Source organism: Gadus chalcogrammus, chromosome 16 (genome assembly GCF_026213295.1).
Source record: "Gadus chalcogrammus isolate NIFS_2021 chromosome 16, NIFS_Gcha_1.0, whole genome shotgun sequence".
NCBI classification, from domain to species: Eukaryota; Metazoa; Chordata; class Actinopteri; order Gadiformes; family Gadidae; genus Gadus; species Gadus chalcogrammus.
In genome coordinates, this window is record NC_079427.1 from 10,182,870 (window position 1) to 10,199,356 (window position 16,487).

The 16,487-nt window shown below is 44.4% G+C and overlaps 3 protein-coding genes across 4 annotated transcripts; all 3 read right to left on the reverse strand.

The window, feature by feature from the left end:
* Positions 1 to 592: 592 nt before the first annotated feature.
* Positions 593 to 8,216, reverse strand: LOC130406497 (P2Y purinoceptor 12-like). 2 transcript variants are annotated; one of them, XM_056612109.1, is made up of 5 exons: positions 8,041 to 8,216; positions 7,684 to 7,757; positions 4,422 to 4,632; positions 3,333 to 3,722; positions 594 to 2,434 (listed from the first exon to the last, which is right to left on the reverse strand). In XM_056612109.1, the coding sequence occupies exons 3-5, from the start codon at positions 4,617 to 4,619 to the stop codon at positions 1,955 to 1,957; spliced, it is 1,068 nt and encodes a 355-aa protein (XP_056468084.1). In that variant the 5' UTR covers positions 4,620 to 4,632; positions 7,684 to 7,757; positions 8,041 to 8,216; the 3' UTR covers positions 594 to 1,954. The 2 variants fall into 2 exon arrangements, with proteins under 2 accessions (XP_056468085.1, XP_056468084.1); XM_056612110.1 differs by lacking the exon at positions 8,041 to 8,216 and having other exon boundaries at positions 593 to 2,434; positions 3,333 to 3,680; positions 7,684 to 8,013.
* Positions 8,217 to 9,494: 1,278 nt separating this feature from the next.
* LOC130405386 (P2Y purinoceptor 13-like) lies at positions 9,495 to 10,310 on the reverse strand. Its single transcript, XM_056610448.1, has one exon. The coding sequence runs from the start codon at positions 10,308 to 10,310 to the stop codon at positions 9,495 to 9,497; it is 816 nt and encodes a 271-aa protein (XP_056466423.1).
* Positions 10,311 to 13,162: 2,852 nt separating this feature from the next.
* On the reverse strand, positions 13,163 to 16,487 carry LOC130406010 (P2Y purinoceptor 12-like). Its single transcript, XM_056611375.1, has 3 exons — positions 16,286 to 16,487; positions 15,725 to 15,961; positions 13,163 to 15,613 (listed from the first exon to the last, which is right to left on the reverse strand). Exons 2-3 carry the CDS (start codon positions 15,947 to 15,949, stop codon positions 14,783 to 14,785), a joined length of 1,056 nt encoding a protein of 351 aa, XP_056467350.1. The 5' UTR covers positions 15,950 to 15,961; positions 16,286 to 16,487; the 3' UTR covers positions 13,163 to 14,782.

Genomic DNA, 16,487 nt, shown 5'->3' on the forward strand with positions numbered 1-16,487 from the left:
TCAAATCTGGTGTTTCGATAATGTTTCGGTACAGTCAAGAGATATATTTGAGCAAGTGTTCCTGATGAGTTTATACATCGTTTGCTGCTCTGTCTGTGTCTCAGACCCTTCGCAATAGACAGGTGATAGTCACTGAGTCAGTCTGTACCTGGGTTGAGAATCAGGGTTTGGTTTAGTTGGCTGAGGGGGCCTATGGGGTTAGAGGCAGGGATAAGAATAGAATGGTCAGGGGTATTAGGATTGGTAAAGGGACTGGGGGTCAGGGTTCGCGAGTCTGATGAGAGACTGGGGGTTGGGTATAGAAAGGGCAGGGTAAAGTGGGACCAGGGTTAGTATAGGGGCAGCTAGGTGGTCGTTGTTAGCAGGGTTTGGGGTGGACTGTGGTTGTCCGATGGTGGGCAGGGCCGCAGGACCAGTTGGCTGTGCAGGCTTTTCTAAGTCTCTTCGTGAGTTTTAGGCTGTTGGGACTTCTGTCCATTCGTGCCAAGTGGTTGTATGCATACTTTGACCGTAGGCCTATATTTTGTGTTAATGATCATCTGTCCCAAATGTCCGCGAGTGCCGACCGCTCTAACTTTATCGCTCAAGCGAATGCTTATTCATTAGAATTTCATACATTTGAGTGTATTTCAAACTATCATAATTCACTTTCTCGGGTCATGTCAGAGAATTTAATCTGACGTTGACAAATGGCCTATAGCTTCCCAGCCGCCGGGCGCCTCGTAGCTCATTAATTTTCAGACCACATATAAGTTTATGTCGACAAGGTGACAAGGGGTGGCATGGAGCCATGGATGTATGCATGAAGCAAGATCCAGATCGTGATTCCCAAAGCTTTCCCCAAGGTTTCGTGCGGCATTGGAAAAAAGCGTTGTCTTTCATCCCGCCTGTAATTGGAAACCATAAAAAAGATGTAGAACAATTGCTTAGGGACGGTCTTCCCAATCCCGTGTTCTTCGGGCTGTGTAGCATCCGCCCATCCGCTCAGCTCCTCAAAGCAGAGCGGGCTTATGGAAGGAGAACATTAAACCGACTGCCAAAGGATAAAAGGGGATTTGAAGGAAATACCTTGCTTTACGGCAATTATTATTTCCAAAAACATTTATTTTCCAACAGAAATCCACTGCCCTCTGCTGTTCAACATGGGGAGTTGATGTGTCCCGATCACACTTTCTCTCATGTGATCAGAATTCAGCTGATGGTTTAGAAATAAATGCCTAGCCAAGCACTTTAATGCCCGCACTTCAATCACATCGGTGGTGAGGCTTTGATTTTTGTCATTATTTTGTAACATACATTTTATTAATTGATTCATTATCTGTTGGACTTTTTATGTAGGCCTATTGATCCGCAGATGCCAGTATGAATGATATTGCATTGAAACCACATCATAATAACATAAAACACCATAACAATCGTGATACAACTATAACCGTGAAATAAAGATGTTTCCCATCATAACAATAACGTGTCTAGCACACACTAACCCTGGTTATCGTCCATTCCACTCTTCCTTCCTGCTGGAGTCACTCTGCCCCCACTGTAATTTGCACGGGGAGTGCAGTCGAGGCAAGATAACAAGTTGCAAGCATGAGCCCAGGAAATGTATAAGATGTTCTGGATCAAAAATAGAAACGCTCTGCTTACCAGTGTCACACTGTCTCATGTAGCACAAAACTTAAAAAAAAAAACATTGTAAGATAGGCTACATGTATATATATTTCTCTCTATATATATAAGCCTATATTGTCTTTCTTACTATTCCTACTAAATAATATACTTGTTAATTTTTTTATTAATATTAATAAATATTTATTGGTTTCTACACAAAAATATCCTTGGAACATTTCCAAACCTTTTGCCCTACATAACACTAGAAATAACTGTTATATACAAGTGCAAAACCACCACAACCTTCCCCGCCGTCACGGTAACGGTACCAGACGGGGTACGTTCACAGATTATGTTCGCTGCCCGACACCACGTTTGTCGGGACAATCATCGACATCTCCCGCTGGGTGGAGGTTGCCGTGGGCGACTCCCCGATGTCTTGTGGGAGGGGCCTGCGTCTCAGTGTGGCCGTCAGTCGCCTCCGGAACACGCTGCACAGGAAGATGTAGATGAGCGGGTCCAGACACACGTTGGTGGCCGACAGCCACAGGGTGGTCTCCTTGGCGACGTACAGGGCTTGGTCGTAGTTGGACCCGCACTGGTTGGTCTTGCCCTTGGTCTGGGTCATTGTGTACGGCGTGCGGACGAAGTGATAGGGGCCGAAGCAGATGAAGAACACCACCACCACCACGAACACCTTGGCCTTGGTGCTGCGGCTGGCTGCCTTGGAGCTGCTCCTGGAGGCCATGTAGGACTCGTACACCTTCTTACTGATGAAGGTGTAGCACACAGCCATCAGCCCGAACGTGCACCAGAACACCACCTGGAAACAGAGAACAAGCGGCACTCGTTACGGTCGTGAGCGTATGAGTGAATCGTTGGATGTAGTGGTTGCTCAGGTCACGGCAGCATCACAAGAAGATAGAATGTGACTTGGATCAGAAATAATTACATATCCAATGTATATATGTATATATATATATATATATATACATATATATGTATATGTATACACACCAGCCTGGTCTGTGTACATTTGCATGGCTAGTTGCTACCGGTGCACTGCCATACCTAAGCGAACACACCAATAATGAATGTCATGAAAAAAAATCCTACTGTGAAAAAGGGCCAATGGTATAGGCCTACACAGCAAAAACATCTGTGCATGTTTAACAGGGAATTACTGTATCTTTTAAACCTATTAAACCTGTTTTGATTAGTTATATTTTAGTTTGTGTTCCTTATAAACGGAATGCATTTATATAGATCTTTTCTAACCAGTGGCCACACAAAGCACCTTACAATATTCATCCTTTCATATTCAAAAACTGACGACGGTTTCAACCATGGAAGGCAGGCTCGTGAGCAGTTAGGGTTAGGTGTCTTCTTTCTTAGGGACACCTCTACAATTGAACTAGCAACCTTCCGGTTACCAGCCAACCCGCTCTAGCCAGTAGCCACATGCCTTTACAGTCGGCGGGAGGAAATGGGACCCTTCTCTAAAGCCAGGCCAGAATCTCTGAGCCAGAGACCGAGGATAAATTCACTCAGGTGGTAGGGAGACCAGCGCTTGGACAAAGTGACGATGGGGTTGTGGAAGTTACCCATACAAAACGGACAAACACATACATACAACTCATGGAATAAAGCAAACCACAGAAAAGCACTGATTAAACCTGAGCGTGGGCAGTAAAGCAGCGGACCCCCGACGGACCCCTCACCTGAACGAAGTAGGTAAATCCCTCGTGCCACGCCATCCCCGCCTCTCCCTTCATGGTTGTGCACTTGAACTTGGCCCCGGGGGACAGGGGCATGCGGTCGCTGAGGACGGTGTTGGGCAGCGCCAGGGAGAGCATCACCACCCAGACACCGGCGCTCAGGAACTGGCCAACCCTGACTTGCTGCAGGGGCCCCTTGCCGAAGGGCCGCACGATCTTTAGGTAGCGGTCCAGGCTGATGAGTCCCAGCAGGATGATGCTGATGTACATGCTGATATAGAAGAGCACGGCCGAGTAGCGGCAGTAGACAACGCGCAGCTGCCACGACCCGATGCCAGCGTCGCTCAGCACCTTGATGGGGAAGGTGAGCGTCATCAGGAAGTCGGCCACCACCTGTCAATCAACGAGCCAATGGGGTTGCTTTTAGATGGAGGATACATGGGTATGTGTCATCATCGGTAAAGTCGGCCACCAACTGTCAATCATCAGGAGGCCAGTATTGATTATAGATGGAGAATATAGGACCTATGACACAAGGCAAGCAACCACGTCAACGATGATAGATAGACAAAGACACTGTTTATATTTGTATGCCATTTTTGTAGACACGCAATCTTGCATAAAACAAGTGAATACAATATTAGTATTGGATGGCCATCGAGGTTGGAATCGCCCCCTAAACCAACGCTCTTGTCTTGCGTTTTTTTTAACACCACTTCAATGTCACCTCCCGGGCTCCTTACGCTTCCGGACATGGCACCGTCTGATCAATGAATAGTGTAGTGAAGGGGGCGTGTTAAGCCCAAATGCGCCCTAGTAAAGCGTTGATACATTTAAATCTTGCGTGCATTTTAGGACTGCTAAAGCGAGAGAGACTGATTAACTTCAAACTTGCGTACGGTACGACTTACAATAGCCCGCGTCTGATTAACTTAAAACTTGCGTGCGATTGACTAAAGCGCGCGTCTGATTAACTTAAAACTTGCGTGCGACTTACTAAAGCGCACCTGCGAGTTATAAACCGTATATACGCGCACAATGAGTCCCATGTCGCATCCCGGGCTCTGTATCCGCTTCTAAGTTTTTTCTCACCACATTTTTGAGATACACCACAAACGTGGAGGTACTGGGGATTTTGAAGAAGATCCAGGCGGCCAGGGAGTTGAGCACCAGGGCGCAGAGGAAGAGCAGGCTGTACAGGCAGGGGAAGACCACGGAGGTCACGCTGGTGTCCCGCCGACACTGGACGGAGTTGTTGGGCAGGCTGATGTTCATCCTCACAACCTGCATTGATGTACAGAGTCTGCAACAGAGAGATGAAACAGCCCTTTCAAACCCATTCCATCAACAATCCCCGTGGGGATGGGAATGCTGAATGGGTATTTTCTTAAAAATATTTTGTTGTGTGGGGTGGATTATATTCTTAGGTCCACCCGGGGAATAGCCCCAAACTAATAAACATTTTAATCAAAACATACTTAACGAGACTTCACATTGAACAGTGAAGTTTTCCAATAATGTACTCAATAAATACAAGAATAGTTCTAAAATAAGCTAACTGTTGAGCACACAAGAATAACATCAGAGTTGGAGTGTACACTCAAAAAAATGTTTTTTTGCCATAATAAACTTTAAGCTTAACATTTAAATTAAACCTGTTTAAAGTAAATACATCATATATTATATTCATCCATATTCATTAAATACAACATAAACCAGTTCAATAGGAAATTAAATCTGTTTTATTCACATTAAGTCTATTTAATCGTTTCACTGGAATTCATTGGATCCACCTGAAGCCACTCTTTCATTCCTGAACCAGCAGACCTCGTGCTGATAAATGGACCGAGTTTGGTAAGCTTTTTATCCGTTTAAGTTAACTAGAAACCGATTATTTATTAGATGTCCACATGTTTAATGGGTAACATTAGAATAGATGTTCTGTTACTGAATATAAGCGTTTCTTTATTCATTTAGGCGAGTTATCTAGCACTGTAACTAGCACTAGCTAACTATTTAGCTAACTAGCTGGGTAACCTGGCTAGGAAAATAGTAATGAAACACCATAAATATTAGGGGTGCAACGGATCATCATTGATCCGTGATCCGTTCGGATCATCTATTTCGGTTCGGCACACGCATGATCCGCGGATTGATTTATGAAAAAAAAAATTGCGCATGTTCAGTCCACACACAGCCGTAACCATTCCTGCTAGTTCCAGGGACAGAGCTACTTAACACGCTCTGGGTAAAAGTCCGCAACAGTTCCCTTTTCAATAATCAAACAGTCCTATGGCTCGTTGTGATTTATTGTCCTCAGCGTACAACATGAAGAACAGTGGGCATGGAAAATAAAAGTAGGCTAGACTTCGGTGACTACTGTAACGATAACTGCTGCCTCCAGTGCTACGTCTGTTTCCATACTCGCGCTGCCACACAAACCTGTCGCCTAGGTTACCACACAGACGTAACACGTAGCTGACATAGCTTTGCCAACATAAAGAAAAACACATCGAGCATGGCCACGCATTTACAGCGACATCACCCCGGTGTTTCACTGACAGGAGTGAAACCGAAAGCGGCTCAACAACCGCTCATCACCGCGGCATTTAAGCAGCCCCTTCTTCCACAATCAGACCGGGCTAAAGCAATCACAAACGCTATTTTTTTATTTTTTTTGCTGATCCGAAAAATGATCCGATCCGTGACTCTTGATCCGAGGAACGATCCGAACCGTGAGTTTTTTGATCCGTTGCACCCCTAATAAATATGCTATTGCTTTCACAATGGTATCGCAAATCCCTTGGCTTATGTTGTGCAACGGCTTGTGCCCTTAGCATTTAGGCATGGTTTACGTCAGGTGGCTAGCACTACGACATTGGGTCTGCCAAAGCATTTAGCTAGCTATCGTATTTCGCATGTCCCCGCGATTGACTGGCTCCTGGCCGTTAAGGTGCAATCGAGGGAGTGGTTGCCGACCGTACACGTCCAGCCGTTGAGTAGGGAGTGAGAGCCTGTTGTCGGGAGTGTACTGGTAATCTATGAAAACGTGGTTGTTTTGATAAAACACAGTTCGAATATATGCTATACTTTGCCATCTCCAAATGTATTAAAACGTCCAAAGATGCCATATTACCACAGTTTTGGACGAGAGTTGGTAATGGCGGCTGTTGGGGGGATTCATGCCCATGGACTTACATTTATCGTCTCGTGTGAATTGTCACTTATAGCCTACTTTTCCTCAATTTTCATATTCAGGTATTCTCTCTTTGGATTTACTTTGTGAAAACCAGGGCAACCTCTTAATAGTAAGTATTAGTGGCATTTTTTGTTGGGTTTTCTCTACTAAAATATTGATCAGCTAATCTGTCCCTTCCACCCTTTCTTTTTTTTCTGCAGGTTTGTGTGAATGTGGGAGTGTAAACTTTGTGACATATCACCAGTATCAAGCAGGTATTGAGCTCAGCGTTATTCTTGTAATTTAGTGCTCTTCAGATCACACTAACAGTTGCCTCTGGATCAATCTCAATCTCCACACACACACACACACACACACACACACACACACACACACAGGAGATTGTACTAATTTGTACAACTGTCAATAAATGTATTTGTTTTTTATTTATTTTCCAAATTCCTTTCCAGGCTCCTTGTTGTCGTAATAAATATGGATAATTGCTCTAATGTATGTCCTACCTTCTTATTTCTTCGCAAAATGATATTTAACTTGTGTTTTTGTAAACAGTGATTGTTGTAGCTGAATTTCAGCAGAATACGAAAACTGAGGTACAGTGAAGACTATTTAAGCCCAAAAGTTAAAATGTATGCATTTCAATTACATGACAATTTTCCATCTATTTTGATCACATAACTCCAATGTAAAAAATGACATTTCAATCCATGTTTATTAATCATGTTCATGTAATCTAACCAAATACATTGGGTTTATGCATAATACCTGAGTAAGTCCAATTTAATTGATTAATGTTGAGTTTATCTAATTTATTCATGTTGAATGAACATGATTAATAAACATGGATTGAAATGTCATTTTTTACATTGGAGTTATGTGATCAAAATAGATGGAAAATTGTCATGTAATTGAAATGCATACATTTTAACTTTTGGGCTTAAATATTTTTTTGAGTGTATGCTACAGAATGGTATAACTAGGGAAAACTCCCTCAGAAATGGTTTAAATTATTTAAAAACATGTGTAGACGAGAAATATGCATATATACATATACTTGTTTTAATGTAATACATTTGTAATACTTGAATGTATTGGTCTCTAACTAAAATAAACTGTACACTGCACACTATATACTGCAGCTATAATTTGAACGCTTACCTCTCAGAGTATCCTTATTGTCTTGTTCGTGGGAACATGTAAAGCACTTTCAAAACCAGAAATGATATATAGCCCTACACATGAAGAAGTGAAAGAAGTTGAATAAGCTTTTTTTATCCACTGAAAAAACCACCCGGTCAGCTACAGCTGAAACAATCTGTTTCAACCCCTCGCACCACTGTAACCTGTGCATGTATGTGTGTTGGTGTGAGTGTGTGTGTGTATCTGTGTGTGTGTATGTGTGTGTGTGTGTGTGTGTGTGTGCGCTCGTGCGTGTGTGCGTGCGCACATGTGTGTGTATGTGTATGTGTGCGCATGCGCCCGTGTGTGTTTGCCCCTCATTTGATGTGCTCTTACAAAAGGTGGTCTCCGGTTCTTATGTGTGTCTGTCTTGTCACAATCCAAATTAGCTTTCCGTTCTGCCCCAGAGTGAAAGAGCCCTTCCTTTCTTGCTTCCTGTTCCTATTGTCAGCCGAGTGGTTTGTTTTGCTCCGTGCCAGTGCCCCTGCCTCCGCTGGTTTGAGTAAAGTCTTACAGGCTGTGGATGGGCACTGAGGGGATGCATTTTTGCACCTACCAGAGACATCCTGCTGCACCTGCACACCCACAGCTCCTCCCCAGGCCAGTGAAGCATAACCAACGTCTAACCACCCGCCTCCACAGTCTTATCGTTACCTAATCTTCAGACAAACTCTGGGCCACATCAGCTCATAACCACATCCTATCAGAACAGTCTTTTACAGTAAGCAATCACATCATTATTTTCTTAAGTATCTTTTGTATTAATGAGTGTTTGTGTGCATTCCCGTCACTGGGAAAGTGTGACGCTTTCACCAAACACAGTGTTACAATGCATATCTGCTCATGGCTGTACCCACATTTGAATCTATTGTATTTTTTATATAATATGTGTTTGCGTTGATCCCTGTCAATGGGAGAGCGTGTATAGTCGCTTGTAGCTGGTCTCTGACGGGGCTTGCCTTTCAACAGCTTTTTATTCCCTTTTGTGCTATCATTACAAAAATAGTATGTGTTTCTGAGAACCACATCACATAATTTCCTGTGTGGTGGGAGCAGTACCACAGGCTAGCATTTCCTCAAGGATTATTCTATTATTTATTTGGATCATTTATTCATGGCCTGTCTTGAGCCATTCAAAATCTTCAGCTTAAGAATTTTGCTGGTTCTGATGGTCATTATGATAAGGATGATGACAATGATGAAAATGATGGTGATGATGGTGATGATGATGATGATGATGATGAAGATGATGTAGTAACCATGATTTAACTATCTTATACATATCGCTTTTCGATACCCCTTACTGCTTGTATACCTCAGTGCTATTATACATGTTTAGCATATATTTTAGTCAAATATCCTTAAGTAAACATCTTCTACTTTATTGTTTAACAACTCCTCCCCGACAAATATTTCCCAAGAGTTTGTACATGTACCAACTCATAAACTTGAATCAAGTAACCAAGTAACCAGTGACTGGCAAGACTATTCTACTGATCTTCACCATGAAAATGACACAGCAAGGCAGTTCCGTGAGAATTGTTTTATGTTATGGTTTTGTGTTGCAGTGGAACAGGAAGCAAGCAACCACTTCAGGACTGTTGTGGCCGCGACTAACAAAGAATACACATGCATACCAGTTAATAAACGGGTACCAAGAGACACAAAGGAAGTTAGACCTAGATAGTTCAACAAAAAAAAAAAAAAAGTCATACCACACATGCCTAGTTATCTGCCTTCTGCTCACCGAAGAAGCAAAAACAAACAGGTCACAGGTCTCAGGTTGGCCTTTATGATTTACCCCACGCTCGAGGTCTCCTCCACGCATTCCCTGCGTCTGTAATCATGGCCGTGAGCTTCTCGTTATACTCTCTGCACAGGAAGAAGTACACGATGGGATCCAGGCAGACGTTGACGGTGGCGAACAACAGACCCAGCTCCTTGGCGTAGCGGCTCAAAGGGTCACTGCAGGAGCCGTTCGACTTGGTCTGCTGGAAGGTGTACGGGACTCGGACCAAGTGGTATGGCCCGAAGCACACCAGGAACACCAAGAGGACCAGGAAGACGCGCAGCTTGGTCGTCTGCTTGGCCTGGCTGTTGCTGCTTCCCGACTTGCGGAAGGACTGGATGACCGTCTGGGCGATGCACATGTAGCATACAACGACCAGCACACAGACCAGCCAGAAAAACAGGTTGAGAGAGATAGTGACCACTTCATGGACCCTGATACCCGGTTCCCCTTTGTAGACCATGCAGCTGCCCGCGGCGGATGATGTGTTGGGGTAACGGTCGGTTAAAACCATGTTGGGTAACCCCGTGGTCGTGATCATGAACACCCAGACGATGGCAGAGACCCATCTCCCAAAGAGGAGGTTCTGGCACAACATCTGACCGCGGGGCTGGACGATCTTGAAGAAGCGGTCTACACTGATGAGGCCCAACACAGAGATACTCACGTACATGCATGTGTATTTCATGGGCTTTAGGAAACGACAGGAAAACATATGGAACACAGCCGACACAGTGTTGAGATCCTGAAAGACCTCGAAGGGGATCAGCAGAGTCACAACCATGTCAGACAACACCAGGTTCCCCAGGTACACCATGAAGGTGGAGGTGGAGCGGACGTGCAGTGAGATCCATACCGCTATGCTATTGAGCGCAACACCGAAAGGAAAAATTATACAATATAAAAAGGGCAAAAACATTCCAGGCCCACTGGGACAGTCCGTCATGGTAGCAGATGTTACATTCGATGTCATCGTTGCACCTAGAGAAGATCAGTGGGTCACAAACACAAACATGTCATGTAACAAAAATTGTTTTTGTTGACTACCAATTGAATACTAATTTAATGGAGCTTGGATGAAACAGGTCAGGAGCAGTTTAAGAAAAGGCAAACGACACAGCACACGTTGTAGCAGGCATGAAGAAACCACAAGGTTGTTAAAGCTTCGGGATATTATTGAATCAATCGCAAAAAGTAAGTACAGTCTAATTAATGCAATTTTGTGGAGCATTCCTAATGTAAAATATTGCTTTGTGAACTAAAGATATAAATGCATGGATCGTAGGAATTGTGATGTTATCATCACACTCACCGTGATTAGCTCAGCTTTCGGAATGGCATAATGCATGAAATGTATTGAGAATGGGGTACTGCATGTATTCTTTAGAAGGACGCAGTTTGGTAACACCTTTTTTTCCTAATAAACAAAGTGGTATTTCATCTGTGACCGGGCACACAGGTCATCCGGGAAAATGCAAAGATAGGGAAACATATTCGTGCCTCGCTCAGTTAAAACAATGAAGTGTTTTCTTTTGTTGGCGGTAAAAACTGCGGTCTCTGTACAGATGCATCAAGTTTTGTTGCATGTAATTTACAAAAAGTAGAAGTTGGATTATAACGAACAAACATAGCTTACCTGTACACACATGATGCACAATCACACACATTATGAAGTCAGCACTGTTCAGACATCCAGCTTTGCATACATATTGTGCATAGAGGTAGATGTAGGAAACAATAGGATAAGGTTGTTTACAATTGAAACACAATTGATAATTATTTCACTATCTTTTATAAAGCTTGTTCCTAAAAGCTTTCTGTAGGGGGCACCACAAACCCACATTTAAGGGAAACAATCAAACGCTCATGATATTGTTGAGCATTATCATGCTCAATGTTCATGATAATGCCTACTTTTATGCATCCAATACAATATTTACCAGTTTTCCTATATTTGACAAAAAAAAACATTCAATGTATCTCCTGCGAGGCAATTTCTTCTATTTCCACCTGAGATTTGGGAAGTACTTTCCCTCTGCATCATCACTACCACTTTTGCTCTAAACTCCTCGCACAGAAAGACACAGAGGAAGGCATCCAGACATAAGTTGTTGCTTCAAAGCCAGACATCGATGTCGTGTGCCATCTTCAACCAATGTTTCCTACACACAGACGAGAGTGCGTACCACTGAGGCACGCACTGTGTGTCTTACGGGAGTGCGAGAAAGTAATTCTGGGCAAAGGCATAAAACATACTCAGAACAGGAGGATGACAAGAGAGACTCTCAGTTTGGTTTTTTACTTCCCTCAGTGGCGTAACAAGGCAACGACGGGCCCGTATGCAGGATGTTCAAGGCGGGCCCCCCCCCCTCCTGGGGGGCTTCGTTACGATTGTTGAGGGGGGGGGGGGGGGGGGGTTAAAAAAAGAACAAGACGACTCGCTGGTGGAGTGTGAGGCCGGCCAGACCTTTCATGGACATGCATGGGTCTCCTGTCGTGTCACCTGGACTCAGGTGGTTGAAGAGACTGGTGGGGATGGAAGTGCATACGAATAGCATGGCCCAAACACATGCAGCCGTCTGAATAAAATGTGGGTACAGCAATAAGCAGATATGCATTGTCACACTGGGTTTGGAGAAACTCACACTTTCCCATTGAGAGCAATACACAAAAACACTCATTGATATAAATAAATACAATTAGAAAAGAATGATGGGAAAGCTTACAGGTCTCGGTAAAACACTGTTTGATAGGATGTGGTTATGTGTGTGATGAGCTGATGAGCTGTGGTACAGAGTTGTTCTCCAACACTAAAGGGCTGATTATGGTCCCACGTCACACTTTTTTGGTTCTGCGTGAATGTGGGACCATAATCAGCCCTTAAGCTCTGCCCGAGCAACTTAACACTGGCCTGGCGATTTTGAAAAAACGATCTAGGCTGATGAGCCCCATTAAACAGGTACTTTTGCGCAAACAGCATGAAGACAACGTTGGAGTAGAGACATGCAAATGCTTTTAGGCTCACAGCTGCTCCCGGGGGGATGCTGGCGGCCCGGATTGGGACAGTGAGGCCAGTGAGGCCAGTGAGGCCAGTGGCCGCCAGATGTTTCAGATACACCCTGAAGGACGAGTTGGCGCGGACACAGATCCAGGTAGACACACCATTGAGAACAGAGCCACGAGGAAGGTACAGAGATACAACCAGGAGACAAGCGTGTGTGACTCATGGTAGGTGTGTGGGCCCTCAAGTCCAGTGCTGTTAGAAAAGGGAAAGAACAACAGGAAACAAAACTGAAATTGAAATTTCACGCAAATGAAGCCGGCTTAGTGTTGGCCGATATGTTTTGTTGACTTTCAGGATTATGTTATGGAAATTAAAATTATGTTAACTAAATGCTTTGAATGTGCTCCGTTTGGGGAGCTTAACAGGATTTGCATTGTTCGTAAGTTAGAAGTTTGTCTTTACTGAGTGCTGCGGCACGCACCACCGGCTCATTTGTTTATTTCCTGGATTTTAAACCTGTTTCTTTTTAGACTTTAAATCTAGCATTCCATGCCACAACCATTGGCCTCTTCTAACACATACACAGACAAGCCTTGCCATGGTTAAGAATAGGTTGTATAAACCTCAACTGCAAATAAACAAACTGAAAAAGTTTATTGGCCAGTAAAACAAGACAAAATAAGCATTAGAGAAAAATGTCAACAATTACTTTTTACCGGTTGTGCTTGCAATACCTTAAAAACTGGTCACTGTAGGATTTTTCAGTCGACCCAAAACCAACAAAGGCTTCAAACGCGACAGAATGCCAAACAAATATTTGTATTCATATACATTACACGCAATAATGTTCAATGAAGATATAGATCCAATGCACAGCATTGGATCCGTTTGTTAATACACAGGGATGCTGTATTCAGCTGACATCACCATGACATCCGTAGAGGTACAGGGAACTCACCAAGAGACTGTCCTCCTCAGCCTCGCACCTAGACGAATTCTTCAGATCTAATGGACCTTCAAAGTGGTCAGACCGTTACACCTTAAAGATGCAAATCAATGAAAAATGACCTATCAATGGGTGAAAACACAGTGGTGGTATCTATGTGTTCCAGCTCTGTGCTTCAATCCATTTCCATGATCAATTCATTGGTTGATTGACTATCTGTTTGATAAGAAAAAGATCCTAATTTTTGCAATATAGGGAAATGCATGAGTATTATAACAAGTACAAAGAAGTTGAAAGGGGTTGAGGACATCTTGGGGATAGGCTAATGTGTTACGGTAGCAATGAGATCACTGATGAATCCTGAGGTTCTTTGCGACGATGGATAGAACATTTCCTTTGATGTTACTGAAGCTTAGCAGGATCTCTTGGCTAACTATTGAACCTTTTAGACATTGAGCAGACACTTACATACATATCATCAATGAGCAGGCGGGCGGAAGGCATCTTACTCAGTGATGCCTGCAGGGAGATGGCAGACATTGGACACAGAGCCACAGAAGACATCACGTCTCCTGCTTCCATCCCACTTGTACTAAAGACCATCCTACGGCACATTGCAAGCCACATATTTAAAAGAAAAACATAGAAGTGGATTTGCCATATGAGTCCATTGAAATCGGCTATTCAATTCAATTCCATTTACATTTCCAAATATTGGCTAAAACTATGAGAATAAATACCCACTGATGATCCATAAGATAGAGAATATCATTAATTGTAGATTATCCGATTCACCTACTACCAGGCTGTACCATATGTCTGGGGAGAATGAAACAAAGCACCACTCTCCAAGCTCATTATTTAGCTTTAACTATCACCATCTATCCCCAGGAATTAGGTATCTGCATATATCTGACATATTTGTTGATAAACAAATGTGATGAGAAGAATGTGTATTACACAGTTTACTTTAATATAAACCCATTATAATGTACATTGTTTATTAAAGTATGCATTTTGCAGGGGTTCTCAGTGATCAGGTCAAATGTATTTAGGTATTCAAAGTGCAAAACCTACTGACTGCTTTCGTTATTGTAAGCCCGGCTGTATGCAATAATTCATTCATGCTCTATTTAAACTAGCCTTGAGTGGACCAAAGTTCACTTTTATCTACATATATATATGTATATATATATATATTTATATATTTACACTACCATGTTGTCTTAAAGGGGATGTCTACAGCTGATCCGACAGTCCAATAACATATATCCTGTAAAAAATCATCCTTCAAAACTTGGGACTTGGTCCTGGTACCCCTCGTGTGTGTCTCCCGGTTCTACACCCCAGCAGCAGCTGACTCCCCCAGGGGGGTGCTGGCCGTGTTCTCCCCCGATGCCAACCCTGGCCAGCTGCATGTGCCCGGGGCCACCCTGAGGATCCGGAACAGGGTGGTCCTGAAGGACTGGCAGAGGAAGAAGTAGATGAGGGGGTCCAGCAGGGAGTTGAGAGAGGTCAGCCACAGGGTGATCTCCTTCAGCTGGAAGAAGAACAGCTTGAGCCGGCAGTCGAACAGGAGGTCCCGGGTCTGACTCATGGTGTACGGCACGCGGGCGAAATGGAACGGCACGAAGCACACGAAGAACACGGCCAGAACCAGGAACACGTTCCCGCTCACGCTCCTCTTCCTGGGTTTGCCTCCGCCCGGTGTCGTGGCTACAGCTCCGCCCGCGCCGCGGTTCCTGGCGCGGGAATAGGAGACGTAAAGCTCCTTGGTGATGAGGGCGTAGCACACCACCACGGCCACCAGGTTGACCCAGAAGATCACCTGACACACGTGGTTGACCACCTCGTGCCAGCGCAGTCCCGCCTCCGTCTTCAAGTCGCTGCACTTAAAGCGTGGCGAGGCGGGGGTCCGGCTGGTGAGTACCACGTTGGGGATGCACAGGGCCAGCAGGGAGCCCCAGATGGCCCCCGAGAGCAGCTTGCGCCGGGTCAGCCGGGCGGCGTTGGTGCCCTTGAAGGGCCACAGGGTCTTCCGGCAGCGGTCGATGCTGATGAGGCCGAAGAAGAGGATGCTGACGTACATGGTGAGGTAGAAGAGGACGGAGGACACGCGGCACACGAACACACGCAGCCCCACCGACGCCACGCCGGAGTCCGACAGGATCTGGGAGAAAATTCGGAAAAAAAACAAGCCAAAGAAATGGTAGGATTTATAGGATGGCTCCTCTTGTGAAGGCGGAGCTTTGTGTTTGTATTGCTACGGAGTCGGACCAACCTTGAAGGGGAAGGTGAAGGTCATGACCACGTCGGCCACCACGATGTTCTTCAGGTAGATGATGAAGTACGAGCGGGAGGGGATGCGAAAGAAGACCCAGGCGGCCAGGGCGTTCAGCGCCCCCCCAAGCAGGAAGAGGACAGAGTAGAGGACGGGGAAGACCACCGCCTTCAGGATGTTGTCACGAGAACAGCTCCCGTTGGTGTGGTTGAAGGGGATTTCCATTTATATGGTTGGCTATCAAAGTACAGCAGAAATTAAACAAAAAGCAGACCCACACACACAGACACGCACGCACGCACGCACGCACACACACACACACACACACACACACACACACACACACACACACACACACACACACACACACACACACACACACACACACACACACACACACACACACACACACACACACAAACAGATTCAAAAGGGGAAACCCACTGAATCAACCAAATTATTTGAATTGATAAAGACCTACTTTTCTGCATTTTCAAAGTCATATATATAAAAAAAAAAAAGACGATTTCAGTTTTTCAAGTCTTCAGAGGTTCAACCAACCTGTTGCTGTTTTTCTAGATGACAAAATTGATATTGGAGGTTCCGCTACGAGTTGTACGATGAGTGGATACTATAGGTTATCTTCTGTTTGTTTGTCAGCCTGACTGAATGAAGTTAATCTGGAGGGTTGAAATCGCCTCAAACACACAAAGAACTTTAACCAAATGAACCATGATGATTCACAACATTCTCCTGTTCTGCT